Below are 16,523 nucleotides of genomic sequence, written 5' to 3' on the forward strand. Positions count from 1 at the left end.
CATAATGGAAGGGGAATTTTACGGCATGGACTGACTAGGAAATAAAGTGTGGGGAGAACACTGCCCATGTTATGTCCCTGCAGACACCTTGGGTTTGCACAGGGATAAGGCACACACACACAGGATGGCAGGGTCCACCTCCCCCATGTGCACAAGCAGTATGGGTGATGTCAGATTTATGTGGAGCAGTCTTCCACAATACACATGTGGTATCATAAGGAGTCATCCAGTAATAACCTTATATAGTCAGTGAAAATGTCACAGGTCCAGGCATTGCAGTTACTGGGCTTCTGCTGTCTGTCTGAGTTCTCACAAGTCAGGGGCATTCAAGCATGTCAGAGGGAGTTTTAAGAACTTTAAGGGAGAGTGTGCATTTTTTTTTATAAATGTAAACAGCAGTGTATACAAGTACTGATTGAATACATTTGGAAAGTAACAGTTAGTTTGCAGACTGTCCCTCCCAGCATGAGATACTGCAGGGACATGCTTGGATGCCCCTAGACATGCTTGGATGCCCTAGGCAAATGCCTAGTCTGCCTATAGCTAAGGCCGGCTCTGGTCCCATGTACAGGTTGAGTATCCCATATCCAAAATGCTTGGGACCAGAAGTATTTTGGATATCGGATTTTTCCGTATTTTGGAATACTTGCATACCATAATGAGAAATCATGGCGATGGGACCCAAGTCTAAGCACAGAATGCATTTATGTTTCATATACACCTTATACACACAGCCTGAAGGTCATTTTAGCCAATATTTTTAATAACTTTGTACATTAAACAAAAGTTTGTGTACATTCACACAATTCATTTATGTTTCGTATAAACCTTATACATGCAGTCTGAAGGTCATTTAATACAACATTTTTAATAACCTTGTGTATTAAACAAAGTTTGTGTACATTGAGCCATCAGAAAAGAAAGGTTTCACTATCTCAGTCTCACTCAAAAAATTCTGTATTTCAGAATATTTGGATATGGGATACTCAACCTGTACCATCACCTATGGTACAGGTGCTTTGTCTAACATTTTTTTCTTTGGAATGATCCATCTTTTGGCACTCTCTCGGGCTCTCAGCCAATGTCTGTGCAGGTAACCGGTGACACCTCTCGGGGAGCCTTCTTGATAATTGGACAACATTTTCCATGGTTACTCTGCCAATCTTACGGGGTGCAATTAGAGACTGTGGTGTCAGTTTTATGTTCATTAGGATAGCAAATGTAAAATATCCCAATAGTTGAGGAAGGGCAGTACTGTAATCGGTGTTTTATCCCTAACTGAGGTGCTTACTAATGCACTGTAACACAATAGTATTACACACACTGACATTGCTATTTAGGTTCATATAGTCAATTATCACAAGAAGAGCCCCGGCATAAATAATAGATAATATTCTGATGCTAGTGGAGTAGTTTTAAAAAGGGAGAGAAAATTACTTATCCATATGCCCTTATCAGTCCAATAGAAGTCTTGTATAACTGGTCTTGGCAGGACTATTTATTTAAATTCAATGCAGAAACCTCATGAAACAATATTTTTTATTTCAATTATTAAGTTTAAGGATTTTCAATGGTTTGTAGTGGGACCTAATGTAGTGCTTTTTCTGTTTAAGGCAATACACATCGTATTGGTAAACATACCCCTATATCTTTCACGCCTAAAGTTAAGCTGGGTACATACTAGCTACTTGACAAATAATGTTGCCTTTATTCCGCGGATATACTGTTCAAAAAAGTCAGTAGTCACATATTTTTAACACCCTGCAATTCGACATCTGGAAAAAAGATTTATGAATATTTAAACCAACCATAAAGTGAAACATTTATGTTGCACAAAACACCTGAGACAAAACTCTCTTTGGAAACATGCACATTGATTGGCGCAAGCATGGTGAGATTTCTGCTTAATGGCATAGGGTAAGGAGCAAGATGGCCGTGTTTGAGAGGTGTGTTACGACGGCCAATAGAAAGTGTTAAGTGTAAAGAGGGCATTCTTTACAAAGTATTAGGTCGGCACATTGGTGCATAAAGTTTAGTAGAGCACTGAAAAAAAACAAGACTTCAACGTGCAAAGATTATTACACTTTGATAAAGCGGCGGATAAAGCACACTTAGAGGTGCTGGTTGCTGGGTGGAGAAGAGCAGTTTTTTCCACTCTGAAGGAGGATTTCATTTTTGCACCAACTCTGAACTGAGAGAGGTTATAACTAATCCCAACAGTTTTGATGTCACTCATTTTGCGCCTTCCAGTAGGAGAAACGCGTTTCTAGGCACCGTCTACTCAGAGCAAAGCTTGTCCCCTCATTCTCATGTTCAATTTAAGCCACAAATGAGGCAAATCAAGGAGAATTTGGCAAAATGGCTGAACTATTTCACTTAATGAAATGGAAGGTTCTGAAGTGGCAGGAAGTTGAAATAGTGATGTGATGTTTACACTTCTGCAAATTGCACCTTGGTGCAGAATTATCTCTCAGGAGCGGAAAGTACCTATGGTGCATAAGTACTTTCCGCTCCTGCACAGGTTGGATGGATCACCTCTATGCCATTGTACACTGCACATCACATGACCTCCACAGAAATGTTCCCAAGGCTGGCAACAATTTTGGGCAGATGTAAATATGAGGTAAATGTGTCTCAAATCCGTTAATGTTGATCTTTAGCCATTACAGATTCAGGCTGGTGGTAAGTTGCCTTCCATGGATGCTTCTCTTTGATGACTTTAAGAGTGTATCTCTTCAAAAGAGGACAGTGCATGAAAAAAGCCTGAATTACATCTGCATCTACTACACAGTAGCAGTGGATCTCTTCCAACTTAATGCATTTTCTAGCTATGTCAATGAGAGATGTGTTGAGACTGCTGGAGGAGGTTGTCTGTATGACAAGCCTCTTCAGAGTCTGTGTGTAGTGACTGCTGACGAAATGCAGCTGATTTGTCATTTCATTGTAAGTGTTGAGTTGTAATGTGGCCACAGGAATCTTTGGTTTTAATATTCGGGGGATTTTCCATGCTGGGACCGTGTGGTCTAACTCCAGATCCACTGATAGAGAGGGGTGGCGTTGACAGAGTGCTCCCCAAACCTCATCAGAAATAGCAAGAGTGTATTTGTCTAGACGTTCACACAAGATGTCCAGATGGTTAAAGGGTGGTCTCTCTGGTTTCATCAGTTCTTGAAATACATCTTCTGATAGACTAGAACAAAAGACCCCTAAAACAGACAATTTAGGACACACTCGTAAAACCTCTATCAGAGTGTCAGGAGTTACTTTGCAAACTAACGTTCTATTATTGATGTACAAGCTACGGAGGTTTGGACTCCCGGTAGCAATAAGTCTTGTAAAACCATCACTTAGAGTAAATGGGAGTTTACGTAAGTCAATATGGTAGAGGTCTATGTGACTCTCCTTCCGGCACAGCTCCATAATGCTGTCCAGGATTTCCAGGCCAGAGTAGAAGTAAGGGTTCTCTCCACAACACATGATGTTCAGGCTCTCCAACTTTCTGCTTTTCTTGGCCAAACATTCCAGGATTTGAATCACGTTTTTTCGTGTTGCTTCTTTGGACTGATCAAACTGAATCTTTAGCTGTCTAATCTGGCCAATAAAATGCTGCAGAGCCTCAAGGGATGTTATCTCTTCTTCGGTGACCCATCTTTAATAGAAGGAAGCACAAGGTTTATTTAAAGCACAATTTGAAACATTGAAATAATACACTGCATCCTTTCTACAGATAGCAACACCAGGAATGTTTTTACGATCATAGAAAAGCTTAAAGAAACCATTTATTTAATTTGTATTTTAAATAATTGTTTGTGGCTCTCAATATTCTTTCGTATTTTGGAGATAAAAGTACAGGAAGCTGTACGTCACTTTTGCACCTGAATTTGTTGCTAGGGGTTACTGATTAAAGCCACGAGGCCTAATACAGAGGTATGTGCAATGCCGGTATTTACGGAGCTGAGCGATGATCAGCCTATGGCCCTCATTCCGAGTTGTTCGCTCGTTCTTTTCCTTCGCATCGGTGCGATTTTCCGCTAACTGCGCATGCGCAATGTTCGCACTGCGGCTGCGCCAAGTAAATTTGCTAAGAAGTTTGGTATTTTACTCACGGCATTACGAGGTTTTTTCTTCGTTCTGGTGATCGTAGTGTGATTGACAGGAAGTAGGTGTTTCTGGGCGGAAACTGGCCGTTTTATGGGAGTGTGTGAAAAAACGCTGCCGCTTCTGGTAAAAACGCGGGAGTGGCTGGAGAAACGGGGGAGTGTCTGGGCGAACGCTGGGTGTGTTTGTGACGTCAAACCAGGAACGACAAGCACTGAACTGATCGCACTGGAAGAGTAAGTCTGGAGCTACTCAGAAACTGCAAAGAAATATCTTTTCGCAATATTGCGAATACTTCGTTCGCAATTCTGCTAAGCTAAGATTCACTCCCAGAGGGCGGCGGCTTAGCGTGTGCACTGCTGCGAAAAGCAGCTAGCGAGCGAACAACTCGGAATGAGGGCCTATGTGCGACACAAGGTACCTTAGCAGTGTTGTCACAGTGAGCATCTATTCACAAAGTAATTGCCAGTCAGGGAGTGTTTGGAGGAGGGGAAATGGAGAGTGGCGAGAACAACATAGATGTATCGCTACCATTTTCAGGGCATGTCTCATGCCGCCTGTGGCAGCTACAGCGTTAGCATATTTTACCGGGTTTAGTATGAAATACCTACAATCAAAATCCCGACGGTCAAAATACCGACAACAATTGACAGACGATCAAAATCCCAACAAGGTCAAAATACTGACATTGAAAATGTCGACAAGTCAAAAAGTCGACACATTTTTCATAGTTTTTTGTGTGTATGTCAAAATGGAGACCGTATAAAAGTACCGCGTCGCTGCGCTCGCTATTATATTCCCCCTCCAGGTCCACTGGGATGCTAAAGTATGAAAAAGTCGGTTTTAATGAAAAACTCATGTTAACTTTTTGACCTGTAGACATTTTAAATGTCGATATTTTGACCGTCGGTCAATGGTTGTAGGGATTTTGATTGTAGGTAAATTGACCGCATCCCTATTTTACCACAGTCATTTACTGTCACCTATACAGCTTTTATGCTGTAGTAATTGATATGGTTTTCGCTTGAGGTGAAAATCATTACCAATGTGCAGCGGTTTCAAGACTGGTAAAAAAAAAAATCAACATTGGTACATTTCAACCTAAATGTCAGCCCTCTAATATATGTAAGTAGTAAACCCACAAAAAACATGGCATTACTGTTTCAATGAGATGAAGGCCTGAGGCAGAGTGATGTTAATCCGACCAGGGAATTACTAGCCGGTAATATAGTCATAAGGGGATTATTGCATAGGCTCCCAGGTGAAGCTGCTGGGTTTGCAGCAATATCCAGCAAAAGCAACTCTGAAGGTGGTGGGAAAACTCTCTCTAGCCTGATTACTATGTGTCCATTAGAAAGTTGTCTTCCAATGGGAAAGCACATTATGAGAGAGGTACAATAAGCAAGGTAACAAGGCCTCTCATGTGTGTTTGTAATGTTCTCTATTTCATACTAATTTCCCACCAGAGCAGGTAGACCACTGCTGCCCCTCAGGGCCATTAGACTGCACCTCATATAAGGGGAGATGTACTAAGCCTTGAAAAGTGATAAATTGCATGGTGATAAAGTACCAGCCAATCAGCTCCTAACTGCCATGTTACAGGCTGGGTTTGAAAAATGACAGGAACTGGTTGGTTGGAACTTTATCACCGTGCAATTTATCACTTTTCAAGTCTTAGTACATCTGGCCCATACTGTCCCAACATCAGGCGTAAGATGGCGGGGCTGTCGGAAACATGGTCAAACATTGAGGTGCGCACAGATTTCCGTGTCTAAAGGGCACATCAGCAGCTGAAATTCATTGCCGACTTGTTGAGGTGTACAGTGATTGACAGGTTTTTTCATGAAGCAGTGAAAAGAGTGGAGAAGTTGCCCATTGCAACCAATCAGCTGCTGCGTATTATTTTATAGAATGCACTTGATAAATGTTATTTCAATGCTGATTAATTGCCATGGGTAACTTCTCCACTGGCTCACTTCTCCACTCTTCACTGCTTTATGAATAGACCCCAATGTCATGTCACAGAAACAGGTTTGCTGCACTGCCTTTGATAACGGCAGGATAGACATTCAAGATGAGCAGCGATGCGGCCGGCCTAGCGCATCCCTCACAGGCAGTGCACAAAACCCAAACCTGTGTACTTGACTTGACAGTATCACTGTACACCTTGACAAACTGGCAATGAATTTAAGCTGCTGATGTGTCCTTTAGCTGCAGATATCTGATCACACTAGCAGAGCAGCGGTGTGTGTGCTCCACCCAACTCCGCGCCCCCTACTCCCGCCGCAGGAAACTGCAATTTGCTTATGGGACAGCAGGACAGGCCAAAGAAAACGGGACTGTCCTGCTGAATGCGGGACAGTTGGGAGGTATGGTATAACACATGTAACTATGACAGGGTAGGCGGGCCCTTCTTAGCTCTGGGCCCCATAGCAGCTGGACTCCCTGCAGCTATGGTAGTTACGCCCTTGAAAGTAATAATGCGGCACAAGCGGCAGAAATATATTTTCTTGGCATTAATCATTTATTAGAGAAAGCTGGTGTTTAGTAATGCATATATACATTTCACATCTACTCAAGCATGTGCCGCCGTGGTCTTGCCCCAGCAGTCACAGAGAGGATTGATTCACATAATGATTGACAGTAAGGTAGTGTTTGGAGGCGGAAGGGTCATGACATTTTCTGGGAGTGTCTCAGCCTGCATCTGCGATCATGTACGCGGTGACAGTGCTCCTGAGTCTCGCTACTCTGAAGTTCGATTATCGACTGATTTACGAAGACGCTGCAGCATTTGTGTATTTTCGCACAGTATCTGCGTAGACATTGGCAGCTGTGAATGCTTTAGTGTGCAACTCTGAATCTGGCCCTTGGTTTGTATGTGCATGTGGTAGAACAATTAGATTGTCCGCTCCTGTGGGGCAGAAACTATTGTATCTGAATATGCAGTCTGTGGAAAGTGTTGGCACTACAGTTTGACATTCAGGAGTAACGTAGTCTGAGTAATAATATCTGTAATCCTTTCCAGAGTTTTGGAGGAATAATTGGCAGGGATGGCATCCTATAACCGTCCAGCTGGCCACCAATTTCAAAGATCACATTCAAACCACTGATTCCTGGAACCATTACTCTTCCAGAAAAGGGATTATAAGATTATGGAAAATCCAAAATACAAGCCTTTTCCGCTGTAGGCTGGTAATCATAACTTTAGAAAATAAATAATACAGTATTATTCCTATTACTCTCTTACCCTTTTATTTTACTTTTCAGTATGTTTTACTAAAAGAGATATTTTCATGTGATTATTCACAGTTCATGTGTTTCCATGTAACGTGTGTAGGGTGTAAGAATGTAAAATGAATTCTGCAGCCAGATAACTTGCCTAGGGCAATAAAATTGTAAATGTCTAAAATTCAGTATCAAAGTATTCTCTCAGTCGCATTTAGTACTGTTGATGGGGAAAATAAGATTTTAAACCTACCGGTAAATCTATTTCTCCTAGTCCGTAGAGGATGCTGGGGACTCCATAAGGACCACGGGGTATAGACGGGCTCCACAGGAGATAGGGCACCTAAAAAGAACTTTGACTATGGGTGTGCACTGGCTCCTCCCTCTATGCCCCTCCTCCAGACCTCAGTTAGAGAACTGTGCCCAGAGGAGATGGACAATACAAGGCAGGATTTAGCAATCCAAGGGCAAGATTCATACCAGCCCACACCAATCATACCATGTAACCTGGAACATACATAACCAGTTAACCGTATGAACAAACGACAGTAACGGTCCAAGACCTATTCCAACTGTAACATAACCCTTATGTAAGTAACAACTATATACAAGTCTTGCAGAGTTTCCGCACTGGGACGGGCGCCCAGCATCCTCTACGGACTAGGAGAAATAGATTTACCGGTAGGTTTAAAATCTTATTTTCTCTTGCGTCCTAGAGGATGCTGGGAACTCCGTAAGGACCATGGGGTTTATACCAAAGCATCCAATCGGGCGGGAGAGTGCGTATGACTCTGCAGCACCGACTGAGCAAACGCTAAGTCCTCATCAGCCAGGGTATCAAACTTGTAGAATTTAGCAAAAGTGTTTGACCACGACCAAGTCGCCGCTCGGCAAAGCTGTAATGCCGAGACGCCTCGGGCAGCCGCCCAAGAAGAGCCCACCTTCCTAGTGGAATGGGCTTTAACCGAATTTGGTACCGGCAATCCAGCCGTAGAAGGAGCCTGCTGAATCGTATTACAGATCCAGCGAGCAATAGTCTGCTTCGAAGCAGGTGTGCCAATCTTATTAGCAGCACACAGGACAAACAGAGCCTCTGTTTTCCTAATTTTAGCCGTTCTGGCTACATAAATCTTTAAGGCCCTGACTACATCCAGGGATCTGGAATCCTCCAGGTCACTTGTAGCCACAGGCACCACAATAGGTTGATTCATATGGAACGAAGAAACCACTTTAGGCAAAAATTGCGGACGTGTCCTCAATTCAGCTCGATCCACATGAAAAATCAAGTAGGGGCTCTTGTGTGACAAAGCCGCCAATTCAGACACTCGCCTTGCTGATGCCAAGGCCAACAGCATGACCACCTTCCAGGTAAGAAATTTCAACTCAACCTTGTTAAACGGTTCAAACCAGTGTGATTTTAGGAACTGCAACACCACGTTCAGCTCCCATGGTGCCACTGGAGGCACAAAAGGGGGCTGGATATGCAGCACTCCCTTTACAAACGTCTGGACTTCTGGAAGAGAAGCCAATTCCTTCTGAAAGAAAATCGAGAGGGCCGAAATCTGTACCTTAACAGAGCCTAATTTCAGGCCCATATCCACTCCTGTCTGTAGGAAGTGGAGAAAACGACCCAGATGAAAATCTTCCGTAGGTGCATTCTTGGTCTCACACCAAGACACATACTTTCGCCAGATACGGTGATAATGCTTAACCGTCACCACCTTCCTAGCCTTTATTAAAGTAGGGATGACCTCTTCCGGAATCCCCTTTTTCGCTAGGATTCGGCGTTCAACCGCCATGCCGTCAAACGTAGCCACGGTAAGTCTTGAAATACACAGGGCCCCTGTTGCAACAGGTCTTCCCTCAGAGGAAGAGGCCAGGGATCTCCTGTGAGCATCTCTTGTAGATCTGAGTACCAGGCCCTTCGAGGCCAGTCTGGGACAACGAGTATTGTCTGTACGTTTCTTTGCCTTATGATCCTCAACACTTTTGTGATGAGAGGAAGAGGAGGAAACACGTAGACCGATTTGAACATCCACGGTGTTATTAGAGCATCTACTGCCACTGCCTGAGGGTCCCGAGACCTGGCACAGTACCTCCGAAGCTTTTTGTTGAGGCGTGACGCCATCATGTCTATTTGAGGAGTTCCCCAAAGACGTGTTATGTCCGCAAAGACTTCTTGATGAAGACCCCCACTCTCCTGGATGGAGATCGTGTCTGCTGAGGAAGTCTGCTTCCCAGTTGTCCACTCCCGGAATGAAGACAGCCGACAGAGCGCTTACATGATTTTCCGCCCAGCGAAGAATCCTTGTGGCTTCCGCCATCGCGACTCTGCTTCTTGTCCCGCCTTGGCGGTTCACATGAGCCACTGCTGTGACATTGTCTGATTGAATCAGAACCGGTAGGTTTCGAAGAAGACTCTCCGCTTGTCGAAGGCCGTTGTAAATGTTCCAACACATTGATGTGTAGACAGGACTCCTGGTCTGACCAAAGACCCTGAAATTTTTTTTCCCTGTGTGACCGCTCCCCATCCTCGGAGGCTCGCGTCCGTGGTAACCAGGATCCAATCCTGAATTCCGAACCTGCGACCCTCCAGCAGGTGAGCACTTTGCAACCACCACAGGAGAGACACTCTGGCCCCTGGGGACAGAGTTATTTTCCGATGTAAGTGCAGATGGGACCCGGACCACTTGTCCAGAAGGTCCCATTGAAAAGTCCTTGCATGGAACCTTCCGAAGGGAATGGCCTCGTAGGCCGCCACCATTTTTCCCAGAACTCGCGTGCATTGGTGAACTGACACCCTTTTCGGTTTTAACAGGTCTCTGACCATATTCTGGATGTCCTGGGCTTTCTCTATTGGGAGGAAGACCTTCATTTGTTCCGTATCCAGTATCATACCTAGGAACGGTAGTCGAGTTGTCGGAATCAACTGTGACTTCGGTAGATTTAGAATCCAACCGTGTTGCTGGAGCACTCTCAGAGAGAGCGCCACACTGCTCAGCAATTTCTCCCTTGATCTCGCTTTTATCAGGAGATCATCCAAGTATGGGATAATTGTGACTCCATGCTTGCGCAGGACCACCATCATTTCCGCCATTATCTTGGTGAAAATCCTCGGGGCCGTGGAAAGTCCAAACGGCAACGTCTGAAATTGGTAATGACAATCCTGTACAGCGAATCTCAGGTATTCCTGATGGGGGGCATCCTTTATGTCCAGAGACACCATAAACTCCCCCTCCTCCATGTTGGCTATTATCGCTCTGAGTGATTCCATTTTGAATTTGAATCTTTTTATGTACAGGTTTAGGGATTTCAGATACAAAATAGGTCTGACCGAACCGTCCGGTTTCGGGACCACAAATAGTGTTGAGTAGTAACCTCTTCCCTGCTGGTGCAGGGGAACCTTGATTATCACTTGCTGTATACACAGCGTTTGAAATGCAGCTAACACTATATCCCTTTCCGATGTGGAAGCTGGTAGGGCCGATTTGAAAAATCGGCGCGGGGGCACCTCCTCGAATTCCAATTTGTAACCCTGGGAAACTATTTCCAACACCCAGGGATTCAGGTCTGAACTGACCCAGGCCTGACTGAAAAGTCGAAGATGTGCCCCCACCGGTGCGGACTCCCTCAGGGGAGCCCCAGCGTCATGCTGTGGGTTTTGGAGCAGCCGGGGAGGACTTTTGTTCCTGGGCACCTGCCGAAGCAGGTGCTCTTTTGCCTCTGCCCTTACCTCTGGCGAGGAAAGAGGATCCCCGACCTCTTCTGGACTTGTGCGACCGAAAGGACTGCATTTGATAGGGTGTTACTTTCTTTTGCTGTTGGGGAATATATGGTAAAAAATTTGATTTACCTGCTGTAGCTGTGGAAACCAGGTCCGTCAGCCCATCCCCAAACAATACATCACCCTTATAGGGTAGTACTTCCATATTTTTTTTGGAATCCGCATCACCCGTCCATTGGCGAGTCCATAAGGATCTTCTCACTGAGATAGACATGGCATTGGCCCTAGAAGCTAGCAATCCAATGTCCCTTTAAGAATCCCTCATAAATAAGACTGCGCTTTTATGTGGGCTAGAGTTAAGAATATAGTATCCTTATCCATATTATCAAATTGATCTGTCAGCTCATCTGTCCAAGCTGCAATTGTGCTACACACCCATGCCGACGCAATTGTCGGCCTTAGCACAGCACCCGTATGAGAATAAATACACTTTAAGGTAGTTTCTTGCCTGCGATCTGCAGGGTCCTTAAGGGCCGCTGTGTCAGGAGACGGTAGCGCCACTTTCTTGGACAAGCGCGTCAGGGCCTTGTCCACAGTGGGGGATGATTCCCAAATCTCCCAGTCCTGCTTAGGGAAGGGGTATGCCATATAAATTCTTTTGGGGATCTGCGGTCTCTTTTCCGGAGTCTCCCAAGCTTTCCCAAAGAAATCATTTAATTCATGAGATGCGGGAAAATTAATAATCTGTTTCTTTCCCTTAAACATGTGTACCCTTTTGTTGGGAACCGAGGGTTCATCCTCAATATGTAACACATCCCTTATTGCCACAATCATACACTGAATGGTTTTGGTCACCCTAAGGTGCAATTTTACTTCGTCGTAGTCGACACTGGAGTCAGAATCCGTGTCGGTATTAGTGTCTTGTGTTAAGGAACGCTTTTGAGACCCCGACGGGCCCTGTGAGTCGGTCCAATCCGAGGATTGACCCCCTGATGTCCCCCCTAATTCAGCCTTATCAAGCCTTTTATGTAAAGATGCCATACTTGCATTCAACATATGCCACATGTCCATCCAATCCGGAGTCGGCACAACCGACGGGGACACACCACTCATTTGCTCCACCTCCTCCTTGGAGAAGCCTTCCGCCTCAGACATGTCGACACACACGTACCGACACCCCACACACACACAGGGATTAACCTATAAGGGGACAAAACCCCAACCAGGCCCTTAGGAGAGACAGAGAGAGAGTATGCCAGCACACACCAGCGCTTAAAAACACTGGAAAAAATATGACTAGATAGCGCTTTTTTATATATAATATACCAATTCCCACTCACTGCGTCGCTAATGTGCCCCCCTCCTCTTTTTTCCAGCCTGTGAAGTTCAGCAGGGGAGAGACCAGGAAGCCAGCGTTCATGCATGCAACTTCTGTGGAGAAAATGGCGCTGGTTAGTGCTGAGGATCAAGCCCCGCCCACCCGACGGCGGGCTTCGGTCCCAGTGACTTTTCTATTAAAATGGCGGGGGATCTTAGATTTACTGCCTCCGCAGCCTAATCTATCTGAATTTGCCCAAAAGTGAGGGATATTGCTGCCCAGGGCGCTCCCCCCCCCCCCCCCCCTACCTGCGCCCTTCAGTGCTGCTCTGTGTGTGTGTCTGGGAGCAATGGCGCACAGCGGTAACCTCATGAAGATCTGATGTCTTCTGCCGCCTAAGATGTCTTCTGCCTTCTCATCTGGCTTCTATCTTCGGCATCTGTGAGGAGGTCGGCGGCGCTGCTCCGGGACGAACCCCAGGTGAGACTTGTGTTCCGACTCCCACTGGAGCTAATGGTGTCCAGTAGCCTTAGAAGCAGTGCCCAACTTGACAAGCCAGCTCTGCTTCTCTCTCCTCGGTCCCACGATGCAGGGAGCCTGTTGCCAACTGGACTCCCTGAAAATAAAAACCTAACAAAATTATTTTTCAACAGAAAACTCTGGAGAGCTCTCTGCAGTGCACCCATTCTCCTCTGGGCACAAGATCTAACTGAGGTCTGGAGGAGGGGCATAGAGGAAGGAGCCAGTGCACACCCATAGTCAAAGTTCTTTTTAGGTGCCCTATCTCCTGCGGAGCCCGTCTATACCCCATGGTCCTTACGGAGTCCCCAGCATCCTCTAGGACGTAAGAGAAACAATATGCAACAGGCTATCAAGACCTTGGATTTTATGTCTCCTCAGCATTGAAGGGGATTATAATTCAGATGAAATTGCAAGCAGAATGTTCAATGTTTCTAAAGAGAACAGAGCGCCAAGTCTATTTTTTGACCACATGAAAGAGATATCTGCTTTGTAAGAGAAAAATATTGTAATACATAAAAACAGATATATAATAGGAGAAATACGTCACACTTACATACAGTATAAAAAAGGCATTCAGTGAATAATGGAAGAGTTTTATCAAAGATTGGAGAGAGAGAGAACCAACCAATCAGCTTCTACTGTCATTTTGCAGGCTATGTTTCAAACATGAGAGTAGCTGATTGGTTGGAACTTTATCTTTCTCCAAGGTTTGATACATCTCACCCTATACTATATATCCGAAGGATATGGCAATAAATGTTTTATGCAAAGTCCATAGCAGCTCAGTAACTACAAAGCTTCTTATTTATTTGGAATGCTGCTTTGCAAAACTAAAAATAGGGATTTATTCCTAACTAAAGAAATTGTGATTGGCGGCATGTACTAAGCATCACATTCGCCATGCCCTACATACTGCCTTTTATCAGGTACATAGCGGCGTTGATAATGCCAGTATGTACCTAGAAAAGCACAAAGGGACAGCACCCCCAATAAGAGAGCTTCCGGGGTTAGGACCAGTGAGTACCTCTGCGAATGCACAGAGTGATGCAGCAGCATTGGGGGTGCTGGGATGGATCAGTTTAGACCCCTCGGAGAGAGGCCCATAGGTCTATACTGGGTAACAAGGTCCAAGCTCCAGAATGTTTTGCATTCCGGAGCTTGGTACGGGTATGGGTCGTTAGGTCGACAGTCTTTAGGTCAACGATGGAAGGTCAACAGGGACAATAGGTCGACATGGTCATTAGGTCGACTGGTCAAAAGGCTGACATGTTTGTTTTTTTTTACTGTTTTTGGCTTCGTTTTCTTCGGAAAGTGACGGGGAACCCCAATTAGTGCACCGTGTCCCCTAAAATGGCTTGCGCTTTGGGCAGGTTATCATTCCTTTCGTAGTCCACGTGGATCATTAAGTATGAAAAAATCCAAAAAAATGAAATAAAAAGGTGAAAAACTCATGTCGACCTTTTGACCTGTCGACCTAACGACTGTATCCCCTTGGTACATATGGGAAATGCGGCCAAATTCCCAAAACAGTATTTTTCGGCACATTTCCCTTTAGTACATCCCGCCCTATAAAAGGGTAATAAGGATAGCTTTTATTTCAAGGAGGCTTTTACAGTACTTTAGTTACAGTGGAGGGGTTCCTGAGTCCCTAACCTAAATTACTGTATTACCAGTATATTGGACCCAGCATGCGCTAGGTGGAGAGGTCTCTCATCCCACCTTCCCCCTACACTTACACTTATCCTGGACTCACTTTCCCGCTGTCACTTCTCTCTGTTCAATGGAGCCGCTAGCGGGGAGGTGACGTGCACTCCGCCTCCCACTGCGCATGTCTGACTATGGACAGACCATAAATGATTTTATTATTACTATAGTATTGCTCTGAATGAAAAACCTGTTCATACTGTACCTCATAGAAGTGTTGTTATTTATGATCATGTGGATTGGAGGTTATTCTGATTGTAAGGGAACATGGACTATGATCACTACCAACCCAGCTAGTCTAAAAGCCCACATGATGTGCAGTCCCCTTATGGCGTGTATGTTTATATACTGTTGTGTATAAATAACATACCTGTCTACTCCCCCGGAAGATTCCCAAATTTCGGGAACCTTCCTAGTCTCCTGAGAGAGTAGACCAGCCTCCTGGATCCACCAGAGAAGTAGATGACCTGGAGGTTCGATTCTGCAATTTGCAGGGAATTGTGTCACAACTTAATAAGATACTAAACAGTACACACCTCACACCTCTCACCTGGACCGCCCATCTTCTGTGCAAAAAAATGATGAGTATAATAATACTTGTGTTATGTTTCTAGTGCATCCCTAACTTGCTCAGTGGCACCAATAATTCCTCTTGTGGGGTTTTGTAACTAGTTACAGCTCTGAAATGAAACTTGGAAGCTGGAGTGCAGGTTATGAGACTGGCCAGGTATGTACAAACATATTATCAGGTACAAAGTTCTCTTACAAACTGCAGATCTTTACCAACTACACAGTAAATTGGTAATATAATAACTACAGTCCCTACCTGATTTCTGTGTAGTGCCAGACAGAGTTTGATGCCACCGCAGATGCCCAAGAGTGACACACCCGGGAGACAGCCCATCTGTCTGTAAGAGGCAGATAATAAAAGATCTGTGCAAGCACTTCCTGCGGCATGTACTCCCACTGTAAGGACATTGTGGCTGGCTCGGCCGCCTCCAGGTACACCTGTTGCAGAGAGAAAGGCAGATAATATATAGTCCATGCTACAGGATATTACCGAACAATGACACAGCATATTCTCTGCTCCCTCATTGGGTTATAGGAACAGCTATTGCACAAGGCTGGTTTATGGCTTCCTTGCTAAACATCTCATTAAACAGGTTTGCTCTTAAAATGACATCATCGAGGACAGGTAGGGAGATCTGGTCATATAAGGAGAGGCTCCTTCACTTAATATATCATAGTATGCAGGGCAGTACATTACATTACTTCCTGGACAGAACATAAGGCACATTTACTACAAGTGACCAGCCTTGAGCATTATGGCCATGGGGCCTGATCAGAGATGGACGCAAATGGCACAAAAATATGCAAATGCCGCAGGAGGACTATTGTGTAAAAAGACACCCACTGCCGGCTTCTCTGATCCGCTGACTGCTTCCGAAGACGCAGCATTGGATGACCATCGCAACTATTGTTCGCGGTCCTCTGAATGGCCGAAGCAACTGCGCTTCTGAAGCCAGTGAAGTTGCGTCCGAGGATGCAGCCACTGGCTTCGGCACGCCCAGAAAATGAGGCCAACATGCCCCTATTTTCGCCAACGCTCCCCGTCGCTGTCCCAAAATGCCTTCAGTCTGTCAATCAGGCTGTGGCTAACGGGGCACTGCGACTGGAACCACAGCACCATCGCAACACATGCAGACTGCAGTGCATGCACAGTCCCGAAACCATAATCAGGACTGCGTCTGGGGTTGAATTAACCCCATGGCCGACAATAAATACAGCACTGCAGGTGATGTGCCTCTATCACATTAAATCTTTTTCTCCCATCACAAATTAAATAATGCCCTTATGAATACATCCTGCACCCTATATTAATAATTACTCCCCTGCTTATAATAAATAATACCCCCACAAATAATAAATACA

General features: G+C 45.0%; 1 protein-coding gene across 4 annotated transcripts in view; it reads right to left on the reverse strand.

Annotated features, from left to right (window-relative positions):
• Nucleotides 1-742: 742 nt before the first annotated feature.
• LOC134969473 (F-box/LRR-repeat protein 8-like) overlaps nt 743-16,523 on the reverse strand; it is a 38,247-nt gene continuing 22,466 nt past the window's right edge. For all 4 annotated transcript variants that reach the window (XM_063945446.1, XM_063945444.1, XM_063945445.1 and 1 more), the window contains exons 4-5: nt 15,418-15,599; nt 743-3,649 (exon numbers count right to left, since the gene is read on the reverse strand). In XM_063945446.1, coding sequence (XP_063801516.1) covers nt 2,644-3,649; nt 15,418-15,569 — 1,158 coding nt within the window. In that variant the 5' untranslated portion in view covers nt 15,570-15,599 and the 3' untranslated portion in view covers nt 743-2,643. The remainder of the gene's footprint in view (nt 3,650-15,417; nt 15,600-16,523) is intronic.

Source organism: Pseudophryne corroboree, chromosome 11, assembly GCF_028390025.1.
Source record: "Pseudophryne corroboree isolate aPseCor3 chromosome 11, aPseCor3.hap2, whole genome shotgun sequence".
In the NCBI taxonomy this organism is placed as follows: Eukaryota; Metazoa; Chordata; class Amphibia; order Anura; family Myobatrachidae; genus Pseudophryne; species Pseudophryne corroboree.